The sequence below is a fragment of the Myotis nattereri genome (genome assembly GCF_964212035.1).
Source record: "Myotis nattereri genome assembly, chromosome: 3".
NCBI lineage: Eukaryota > Metazoa > Chordata > Mammalia > Chiroptera > Vespertilionidae > Myotis > Myotis nattereri.
In genome coordinates, this window is record NC_138077.1 from 113,582,736 (window position 1) to 113,595,215 (window position 12,480).

A 12,480-nucleotide genomic window follows, 5' to 3' on the forward strand; every position below is an offset into this window, starting at 1 on the left:
GTCTCCTGGTCTTGGTAGAGTGGCCTTATGTAGTAAGTGTCTGTAAGGTCCAGTGGTGCAGTCTCCCTGGTTACCTGAGCCAGATGCTCCAAGTGTGTCCCTTCTGTAGGTTTTGTGTGCCCTTCTGTTGTAGTTGAGCTTTGATTGCTGTTTTCATATCAATGGAAGGGATTGACCCTGCAGCTGATTGGTTGTGAAGAATGGCTGTGACTCTAGTGGAGGAGCTGTCATGCAGGGACAGAACCTAAAGAGCAGGATTTGCTTTAGTAAGGCTCTGGTGCCTGCCAAGTCTGCCTTTTCTGTGTGTCATTTGTAGAGATAATTGTATGGTACTCTGGTGTGGTCTGAAGCTGGCCACTGAATGTGTTGGTTCTGGGGCCTCTTGGGAGGGGTTATGGTGCTGGCTAAGGTCAACTGTTGTATATGACCTGCCTGGAGCCACTTGGTATAAGCTCCAAAGTGATCTGCATATGGTTGCCACCTGTGCTGGGCTTGGAAGTGCCTGAGAAAGGCTAAACTGTGAATTAAGGCTGGCTTCCCATAGTGCCAGGATTGAGGCTACTTAGCAAGAAATATAGGGCATGTCAAGGCCAGATACTGTTCCTTCAGTTTTGTGAACCTTTGAGAGCCAAGATAGGCCATTTACATAGAAAAGCCACTGGAAGAGGCTTGGGTGAGCCCTCAAGTTGGGTTGGGCAGGGTCTTAGGGAATCACCAGGGAAGGGTGAACAGTGTTAGCCAGGTGGATTGAGATTCAGATATGGAGCCCTTCTACACCTGCAACTGGGTGGGAAGGGGGATCAACAAATGAACAATCACTTGTGCCTGGGAGCGAAAGCATTTCTATCTGGGAGAAAGTTGCCTGTCCAGCTTTCACCCTGAAGCCACACAAGTCAGTTACTCCTAGTATATTCCTGGCTGCAGCCCTAGCACTAGAGTTCAGAGCCTGCGAGTTGGTCAGCAAGTTAAATCCTTGAGCAGACCCTTTAAGAGGAATGCCTGGTACTCTTAGCAGCCTTCTGTCTCACTCAGCCAAAATCCCTACTGGTTTTCACAACCAGAAATTATAGGGACTTCTCTTCCTGGTACTGGAGCCCTTGACTAGCGAGTGTGGTGTGGGACTGGGACCCTTCGCTCCTCAGGGGAAATCTTCACTCTTCAGGGGGAACTTCCACAGCCTCCCGATTCTCAGCTGCCACAGTGGATGTGAAAGCAGCCTGTATCTTGTCTCCACCCCTCATATAGGTTTCGCTGTGTCTTCTTCTGTTATATCCTTTGTTATAGGAGTTCTGTTAAGCTAGACTTCAGGTGATTCTCAATGATGGTTATTGTATACTTCAGTTGTAGTTTTGCTGTGATCATGGGAGAAGAGGAGCACACTGTATATCTACTCTGTCATCTCACCGAAAGTCTGTTTTATCTACCTAATTTTAAGTATTAATGTACCATGGATTGAACACCACTAAAAGTAAAAAACTGATTTGAGTTACTTGAAATGAATTAATTCCCAATTAAAAATAAAAATCCCAAGTATGCAAATTAATTTTATAACTGAAGGATAATTAAAAGTGCATACTGTACATTCACTGTTCTCAAATAAGTTAATAATTGAAATCATCAAAAACATAAGTCAATCAGTGCTTTACACCATAGAAAAGACTAAATTTCAATACTTTTACTCTATAGCAAATAGTAGAAAGATAAATCGAAAATGCTGAGGTTAAAAACAAAGTTGAAGATCCAGAGAGAAATAAAGGAGATGTCATTAAAACTCTAAAAACAGAAATATGATTATACCTCAACTGCTTACCTCCCACCCCGATCAAAGAAAGGGCAAGGGCAGCATAAGGTCATTTAAAATATTCATTATACAACATAATACTTATAAAAAACAATTTTCACAAAACAAAATGTTCTGTAATTTCTAAAGAGTTCTAGCTATCAATACAAAGAACTCATTTTTAGAGTGAGTCACCAGGAAAATATAACTGCAAAAGTTAATAGGTTCTTCAAAGGAAAACTAATGATATAACATTATAACAAAATACTTAACTCTTCAAATGCAACCGAGTATAAAACGTATTACATTTCAAAATACATATGAGGAGAACCAAGATGGTGGCATAGGTAAACACCTGAACTTGCTGCCTCCCACATCAAGTTAATTTTGACAACATCAAAATTACAACTAAAATACAGAACAACCATCATCCAGAATCACTGAAAAGCTGGCTGAGTGGAAGTACTACAACGAGAGAAATAAAGAAGAAAACACACTGAGACTGGTAGGAGGTGTGGAGGTGTGGAGGCACGGAACGGGCTGGTCCGGCACCCAGGTCTGCTGATTTTTTAATTGGGAGGGAGATCGCTTCTGTGGAGGCCACCCAGAGGAGCGAGGGGTACCAGCCCTTCACCAGACCTGCAGCCCAGGGTTCCAGAGCTGGGAAAAGAAGTCTCTATGGGCAGTAAAAATTATGGATTGTAAAAACCAGTGCAGATTGGAGCTGAGTGACACACAGGCTCCTGGACTCAGCTGCTCTTCTTAAAAGGCCGGTACCACAAACTGAATTTACAAGCTCCCACTTCCTCTGAGCTCCAGTGCCAGGCGAGGCTCTGGGGGACACAGACACATACGGGGAGAAACTGGACTGTCTGGCATCAGGGCAGGAACTCAGGGGTGGTTTTCTTCCAGACGGAGGTGCTTGCAGTGGCCACTGTTCCCATGCTGGGATCTCCCTGGTGCAGGGCTGATTGGCAGCCATTTCTGTTTGCTCCACCCTGCTGATTCCCTGAGACCCCGCCCGACGCAACTAACAACCCCACCCAAGTGGTGTGCAGTGGCTTTTGCATGTGAATGGTGTGTCCTTTCTCAAGCTGCAGCTGGGTCAAACAAGCTGCAGTTAAGTCAGGGAGCCCCAAACCTATCAATAAAAGGCCCAAGAACCTGTACCAGCACCAGCCTGCTTGCTTCACAGCTGGCCTTGTCTGGGCACTTCCAAACCCGATACAAAGAGGAGGAATCTGCAGATCTCTCTGTTGTGCCTGCTGGGTGGCCCCAGGCAGTGGCTGACTTTGCACCTCCCTGGAGACCCAAGAGCCGGTGTACCCAGTAGTCAGTGCGAGACCATACCAGATTACAACTCTTCACATCCATAAGCAACACACTCAAGAGGCAGACTCAGTGAGCACCAAAGCCCCACTGAAGCAAGTCCTGCTCCATATGGATGTCTTCTGCACAGCAGCTTTCCCATTGTAGTCACAATTGGTCCCCACAGCCAATTGGCCTGGAGGTCAAGTCCTCTCAGTGACACCAAAAGCAATCAAGGTTCAACTACAACAAAACTGTGCACACAGCCCACAAAGGGGTGCACCAAGAGTGTCCAACTCAGGTGATTGGGGAAGCTGAGCCACTGGGTCCTATAGGACACCTACTACACAAGGCCACTCTATCAACTCAAGGAGACTTAGCAGCTACCCAATACATAGAAACAAACACAGGAAGACTCAAAATGTGGAGACAAAGAACCATGTCACAAATGAAAGAAATGGAAGAAGGCAAACTATTGACAACAGAGTTCAAAATCACAGTTATAAGGTTACTCAAGAATCTTCTAGAAACCTCCAAGGAACTTAAGGAGACTTTCAAGGATCTTAGTGAGAATGCCATAAAAATGGAAAAGGGCCAGTCAGAAATTAAGCATACACTGACTAAAATAAAGAATAATATACAGGGGTTCAACAGTAGACTAGAGATCCTGAGAATCAAATCAATGATTTGAAATAGGAGGAAGCAAAAAACACTCAACCAGAAGATCAAAAAGAAAAAAGAATCCAAAAATATGAAGATAGTGTAAGGAGCCTCTGGGACAACTTCAAGTGTACCAGCATCTGAATTATGGGGATGCCAGAAGAAGAGAGAGAGCAAGGTACTGAAAACATATATGAAGAAATATTGTCAGAAAACTTCTCCTACCTGGTGAAAGAAATAAACTTACAAGTCTAGGAAGCACAGAGAACCCCAAACAAGAGGAATCCAAAGAGGACCACTCCAAGACACATCATAATTAAAATGCCAAGGGCAAAAGACAAAGAGAGAATCTTAAAAGCAGCAAGAGAAAAAGTTAGTTACCTACAAGGGAGTACCCATATGACTTGTCAGCTGATTTCTCAACAGAAATTATGCACGCCAGAAGGGAGTGGCAAGAAATATTCAAAGTGATGAATAGCAAGAATCTACAACCAAGATTACTCTACCCAGCTAAGCTATCATTTAGAATTGAAGGTCAGACAAAGAGCTTTACAGACAAGAAAAAGCTAAAGGAGTTCACCACCACCAAACCAGTACAGTGGGCCTTGACTTACGAGTTTAATTCGTTCCCAGACTGAGCTCGTTAAGGAGCTCATTAACTCAAATTACTCTGTCAACTCAATGCAAAAAATCGGCCGAGAGACAGCTGGTATCTCAAAAAACTCGTTAGTCGGGACACTTGTAAGTCAAGGCCCCACTGTATTATATGAAATGCTGAAGGGTATTTTTTAAGAGGAAGAAGAAGAAAAATGTAAAGATAATAAATATGAACAACAAAGTGACAACAAATACATATCTATCAACAACTGAATCTAAAAATCAAATGAATAAATCTTGTGAATGGAATAGAATCAGGGGCTTTGAAATATAACAGACTGACGATTCTCAGAGGGAAGGGGGTGTGGGAGGGTGCGGGAAGAGATTAGACAAAGATCTTATATGCATGTATGTATTAACTATGGACTCAGACAATAGGGTGGGGAGGGTATGGGGTGGAGTGGGAACCAGGTGGAGGGAAGCTATGAGGGGAAAAAAGATGGTCATCTGTAATAATCTCAACAATAAAGATTAATTTAAAAAAATAAAAAAACCCATATGAATTGGTTCACACTCTATTACCAAAAAAAGCATTCATCAGCAAACTTTGTTTTTAACAGTCATAATTTTAGAGACTGAAAACAAAAAAATCTAACTTCCATATAATTATGTAATTAATATTCAATAAATCTCTATTCCCTTATTATGAAGTTCAGGAACATTTATCTATACAAAAATGTTAGTTACGTATTCAATGATTATAGAAGTGTTCAAATTGAATACAGATGTTTATAATGCCACCAAGCAAAGGAGAATTAATGGGATAAATAGAGGCAGAACCTTTCAAATGAACCTGATACTTACCAATAATCCACAGTATAAGAAGATAGTCTATTCTTTCAAGGGCTGGTCCCATAGTGTTTTTCTTATCCTCATTGTAGACAAGAGAATATAGGTTTAGTAACAGCAAGAATGTGAAATATGATGCTCCATGAATAATAAATTTCATAAAGGGTGTATGAATGATTCTGCCAAACTGAGATTTGGGAGCTATCAAATAGCAAAGTGACAAAAGTGGCCAAAAGATGCCAACTGTTAAAACAGTCATTATCTTCTTACAGGTAGGCTTACGTCGGTAACCTGACATCTGTCCAAACCAAACAGTATTCAGAAACTGTTGGCAGTTAGACTGGGAGACAAACTGAAAAGGAATACACAGATAAAAAAAAAAAAAAAAGTGAAGTGAAACCTGTAAATAGGATCTGATAATACGATTATTTAACTGACATTCAAAGTTTTAATAATAGCTTAAAATCAATTTTATATGGTCCACATAGATTTTTTTCTCACATGTAATAAAGAGTATAGAGGTTAAGAGCATAGACTCTGGAGCCAGATTACCTAGATTCAAATCTAGGCACTATCACTCATTAAATGACCTGAACAAGTTTTTAAACCTTTCTAACACTCAAATTCCCTACATGTAAAATGAAGATAGTAATAGTATCTACTTCATAAACTTGTTATAAGGATTAAATGTAAAGCTCTTAAAATAGTGCCTGGTTAATAGCATGTACATTACATAGTGATAATTATTAATTAGCCTCCTTAGTTATTTGCAAATTTAATTTATAAATGCTCTTATAATGTTTATGAAATTTCAAGTTTAACAAGTAAAAATCATAGAAAGAGACTTTAGTCTACAAAAATTAATGATTTCAGTTACAAGAAACAAACATGTCAAGATAACAAAGCAATCAAAGTATAAAATCAGACATTTATGATCCATAAAAGCAGAAAAACTTAAATGCAGTAAAGTTACTCTTTAATCTACTTAAAACTGAATTTGGTGTGACAATGAAAAATGTTCCCAAATAAGAAGAAAATTCTAGTTTGCAAATTCCAGAAGTGTTTCCCCAATATAATGCTCACTTAAGGATTCTGAGAGCTCTACATAAGTAACGGGATCAGGTTTAAAGTTACTGAAGTAAAGCACAAGTGATCATAACATCATTCAGATATCTAAATAATATTTAGCCACTCTTCTGTTTTAAAATGATTTATCCTGAGATGTAATTTAAAACAAAGTTTTTAAAACAAAATTTCTATTGTTTATTATGCTTATTAAGATATTTCCTAATATACTATATGTTTCTTTTAGCACTTAATTCTTATTTCATCTTTTATTCTTTTGCTCAGATTCAGGTGTTGCTACAGAATCTTAATTTGTCTTTCAAGATGAAATATTGGAGAAGTAGCCTTTTCTCCCACCAATTACCCAATTTAGTAACATGCCAAACTTATTGGTTTCACCCTTCCCCCAAATATCAAAGCAATCTTAGGACTGTTTGCTGTCCTTGCAATCCCTCTATATAATGATGTTAAATATTTAATTAGAAAAACAAAATTTCAATTGGAAATGTTGTAAGTCTGTGGTGGATTTTAAATTCTTTGATACTCCTCTAATCAAGAGATGCGCGATCAATGTTCCCCACCCTTCAACAAGCTTGTGATTACTTTTTTACATTTTTTATTTATTTTTACTTATTTTGTTGTTGTTATTCCCGAGGATATTTTTTTCCATTGATTTTTAGGGATCGAACCTACAACCCAGGTATGTCGTGCCCTTGACTGGGAATTGAAACTGGGACATTTGGTGCACAGGCTGGCACTCTAACCACTGAGCACCACTAGCCAGGTCTGTGATTGCTTTCACCAGGAGATTCTGGAAGAAGTGATGCTATGTGACTTCTGAAGATAGGTCATAAAAAGTCATGCAGTTTCCACTTGGAAGAACTCTTGCTCTTGGAGCCATAAACTACCCTGTATAATGTTCTCCTGCCATAAAACTACCCTGCTCTGAGGAAGCCCAGACTATATGAAGGCATTCTAGTCAGCCCTCAGAGGATTCTCAGACCATCTCCTTGCAGCCAATCCACCATGACAGCCATGCTCCTCCTCAGTTACAGTTCTCAGAAGGCCCCCCTCTATGGACCCATCCACCTGAGCATCCAGTCCACTCAGAGCTCCCTGTTTGAGTCCTCAGCTGCTGCTGCTCAGGCACCAGACATATGATCGACAAAGCCTCTAGATGATTGCAGCCCTGGTCATTAGAGCTACCTCCAGGTGGGCCCTATACATAGTGAGACAGAGACAAATCATCTTTGCTGTGTCCTTTCCTAATTCTAGACCTAAAGGATCCAAGAGCATTATAAAATGATTATGAAACTATTATAAAATGATTTTGAAATGCTGTTTTATGCCACTAAGTATCAGGGTACTTTGTTATTCAGGATGAATTACCTAAATAAAGTTTTCCAACTATTTGGGAAAATATTATCTTCTCTTTTAATCATATTTAGAAATCTAGTTTCATTCATCCTTAAAATTATAGAGTATCTTCCTTTCAATTAAAAATATTACTACTTATTTTTTTTCTTTAAAAAGTACAGAAGCATTTATTATAAGAAAAATGCAAATAATGTTAATCATATACAACCAAAGATAATTGAAATCATTGAGAGACTACGCTCAGCTAAGTAAAAGGAAACATCCAGAGTCTGCCTGAAATGAGGAAAGTTGGATTCTCACATGAAGGACTGGCTCAGAGCAGTCACTGCAGTGTGGTAGAAGAACAAACTGCTATGTGGCTCCTTTGCACTGCACCATTGTAGCTGTCACAGTAGGATCTGAATCACAGCCAGGAGTAGTATCAACAGGACAAATTAGACCTAATACAAATGCCATCTAGAGGAGTGCAAACCCTTCAGAAAACGGTCTCAACCATGACACTCTACATGTTGCCACCATATGCTAGACACATATAAGCTTGCAGGAAAATCCAACCTATACTGGATCTTTAATGTTGAATTCTGAACATCTGTAAAGCTTACACATGACACAATGGAAGGATATTCTTGGCTGGCAGGGCAAAGACAGAGGAAAACAAACTAAAAGCAAATTTATACAAAAGCTCTATGCTTTGTCTGTCTCCGTTACACAAGTGGCTTCAAACAATCTAACCCTATTTCACTTCTGCACTCAAGTTTCACATAAGTTAGGCTGTGGTTATTTCTAACATAACAAAGTCAGGAAGGGTCATCTCCAACTCCAGATTTTACTGTCCTATCACAGGTATTATCTTCTTAATGCAAAGTTCATAGTTCAAATCCCAGCCAAAACCAATGACAAAAAACAAAGGACAATGGGTGAAAATAATTCACATGGGACTCAACTCTACAATGAACTTTGAGTTCTTACAAAAATAGATGGCAAATATTTATTGACTAAAATAATACTGAATGTCAAGTGTAATTGAAAAATTAAAAAATATGAATTGACAAGAAAATGGAGTAAGGGTCTTGAGGCCAATGAAAAAGCACTTTTCTCTCAAAATAGGATATACAATGTGGGTAAGGCATATTCATTCAAACTTGCCACAGGAGGCCAGTAGGAAAAAAATGAACAAATACCCAAGTATCATTTTTCAATGTTCCTTTCCTTATAAAACATTACAAAATTACATAAAAGTCACTTACTTACTTTTTTTTCACCTTCTTTCGAATAAAATATTTGGTATCTCCTTTGTGTCCTCCAGGGATACAAATATGTCACCAGGAAACTGCCTCTTAGTTTTTTTCTTCCCTAACCAGGGTAACCTTGGTTCTTTCCACCTTTCTTTAATTCTTTTCCCAATCACTTAAGTTGATTTTGCATCTTGTTATCTCTCTATTCTAACATTTTCTAAAATTTCAAGTTTAAGTTGTAGAAGAACGTAGTAAAGAAATTAACCTAAGATTTAGTCAATAATGTCTAGCCAAAATGTATATTAGAAGAAGTTTACATGTTTCTACTTATATGCATTAGCATTGTATTTCCTTTTGAAACCATATAGGTATTCTATTGATTTATAATCTTACAGCTACACTGATTCAAATTATTGTACTTAATTTATTTCCCTATAAATTTTCTACCTTAACTAAGGACCTTGGAATGTTAAAATATATATATATATATATATATATATATATATATATATATATATATGACTTGAAGCCAGAGATCTGGATAAGCAATATATTATTATTATCTAGGTAATCTTAAGGAAAACATCTTAAAATTCCTGTATCAAACCTATTGTGAAGCTCAAATTTTAAACCAAGATAAAAATAATCATTCTGTTCCTTGGATCAAAGGTTCTGTATTTTGTTTTTTACCATTATCTATTCAGGCCCCATTTTTATATTAAAATAAATTTGATAAACAAGTTTTATTCCAACATCTATGTTGATAATAAAAATGGGTCTCAGAAGCAATACCTTTGAAGTACCATTTATCAATACTCCATACTGTCAACTAGATATCATTGTCTAAATATAAAATGTTTAATAAATTATCCCTAAAATGAAATTTAAAATACATACCTTTCTTCTTCAGGTTCCTGGATCATGTGTATATATGTGTATGGGGAGTAGAAATAGGTATTTCCCTTAATAGGAAGGGATGATGCCAGAAGAGCCAGATTCAACTTAGTTACATTACCATGTGCCTCTCCACCTTCGGATTTCACAATGAATTAACAAATAAGAATCAGGAAACATAACATCTGATACTTTATTTTTAAGCAGATAGGTGGTATTACTATATAAAGAACTATTATAACAGATCAATAAAACAAACTAGGACAAACAAAACACAAGAGGGAAAGTTTACTGTGAGGTCATGATATAAGATCTTACCTGTGTAGCTAATATTTCCCCAAACATTAAATTAATATATATTATTATGAAAATTAAAAATAATAGCAATTATCCCTGAATACTTGCTTAATACTAGTATTCATTATACTAAACTCTTAACTATATATTCTTAGTTAATTCTTAAAACTAAAGCTCAGACAGATTCAATAACTTTCCTAAGGACACACATTTTTATGAAGAACTAGGATCTCAACTTATATGTGCTGCTCCAAAGCCTTTGCCCTGAGCCACTAGACTCCTGTGGAGGAAATAATTTAAATACATCACAGAAACCCTCATACCTCCTTTTGGTTATATTTGATAGCAAGTTTTAGACGACTTAAATTCATTCTTTCTTCTAATAATCCTCGTTTGTCAAGAGGCTCATCACTAGATGTATGGTTTAGAATAACTTCCAACTCGCGTGAATTCCGGGCTTGTGCAAGCAAATCTTTAGCAAACATTTTACATTGCCGAGCTAGTTCCTCATAATCATTCCTGCAAAATACAATGGTTGATTGTTAGAAATGTCACTTCCAACTTCCAACTACGCTATATTCACTAGAAAACTTTTACTCAGTAATATTTTAGTTCTGATAGTGGTGTGTGAAATCATTATGTGCTGACTGTCAAAGGAACCTACTGTGTATTAATTTTCCACAGCTTTGGGGAAAACTATAATAGAGTTATGTTCATGGTGTTCACACAAAGCTTCCATATATATATATATATATATATATATATATATATATATATATATGCTGATATCCCTAGAAATTCTGATATTTGTCAACCAACTCTTCTCTTAATTCATTCTCCCTTATTCTCTATAAGTTTGGTATAAAACTTTCTTTTATATTACTTATCTAAACAATAACAATATATTTATGCTAACCAATAAATGTTATTCTATAGTTTTTAACTAAACATTTTTTCAATAACAGTCTACAACATGTTTATGCTACTTCTGATATTAAAATAGTATTTTGATTCATTTTTACAGTTTTCATTTGAAAAAAATTCAAGTTAAAAAGAAAGATACTAAAACATGTCTAGTCAAGAATTCTCTTTCAGAATCACATTTCCTTAAAACTTAGGATTTAATTGCTTGTTAAAGTCAGGCCTAAATCAATTTGTGAGGAACTAAGAAGTTTTAGTAGACAATTTTTTAAAAATATATTGATTATATTAAATTTATATCTGAGTATAATAATTTAAGAATAAAGTTAGAAATAAATAATTATGAGTCCAATGACCTTCAGAAATTTTTATTCCGTTTTCTTTTCTTAAAGGGAAAGGAAGGGAAAATAGGAAGATTTCCTATTGATTAATATTTCTCTAAAACAGGGTCTTCCATAAACTGGCTGTATAAAATTATAACTAAAAAAATTAAAAACTCTTAGGGGCTAACATTTTTCTCATCCATTCTTTGCATTTACTATGTTACCAAAATACCTAAGAATAAATAGTTGGATTTCTTTAACAACTGAATTAGTACCTGCTGCAGTCTAGAATTCTAGTTGCAGGCGGGAACATTCATCTAGAGCAGCCGTGGGCAAACTACGGCCCGCGGGCCGGGGCCCGTTTGAAATGAATAAAACTATTGAAAAAAAAGACCGTACCCTTTTATCTAATGATGTTTACTTTGAATTTATATTAGTTCACACAAACACTCCATCCATGCTTTTGTTCCGGCCCTCCGGTCCAGTTTAAGAACCCATTGTGGCCCTCAAGTAAAAAAGTTTGCCCACCCCTGATCTAGAGTGTATATTTTTACAAAGATATCTCACCTTAGATAAAGATTGTAAAACCACTATATTCAAAGGTAAAATGAATACATTTAATCAACCTAATTTGCTTAAGCTCTAATAAATTCCTGGAAGACTGCGAAGAGTCTGTATAATTTGGATGAAGATATAGTAGACTAGATGCAAAGAGTCCTCTGTTCTAGTTACAACTCTGCTCCTACTTTCAATGCCAACTCTATTCCTAATTAGATGTTGGTACCAGTAAAACAGGTAACCTATATAGATCACATTCCCTGCCTATAAAAACAAGGGGTTATAGAAAAGGATTCTATGATCACTTCAAAACCTAACTTTATTAGTCTATGATTATAATTTAATCAGCAAATCCCTTTTGGGAAGGAATTGTATTTTATATGGTAACTCAGAACTCTATGAGATTATAATAGAAAGTTCTTCATATTTAAAAGAAATACTTTATTACAGTCTCATCTAGTAATTAAAGTAGCAAAAAATTACATTTTAAGCATGTCTCATGTTCATCCAAGTATATACTTTGTCATTTCAAGTTGAGGTAAATTTTAATATATCCAAATTAAAATATAGTAGTTCCAAACTTGAAAACGTATAAACAGGTATTATTAAAGATTTC

At 36.6% G+C, this 12,480-nt stretch overlaps 1 protein-coding gene across 1 annotated transcript in view; it reads right to left on the reverse strand.

Annotated features, from left to right (window-relative positions):
- Positions 1-12,480, reverse strand: part of TRPC1 (transient receptor potential cation channel subfamily C member 1) — a 190,229-nt gene that overhangs the window by 69,306 nt on the left and 108,443 nt on the right. Inside the window, exons 4-5 of the mRNA XM_081086149.1 lie at positions 10,386-10,581; positions 5,210-5,546 (exon numbers count right to left, since the gene is read on the reverse strand). Coding sequence (XP_080942275.1) covers positions 5,210-5,546; positions 10,386-10,581 — 533 coding nt within the window. The remainder of the gene's footprint in view (positions 1-5,209; positions 5,547-10,385; positions 10,582-12,480) is intronic.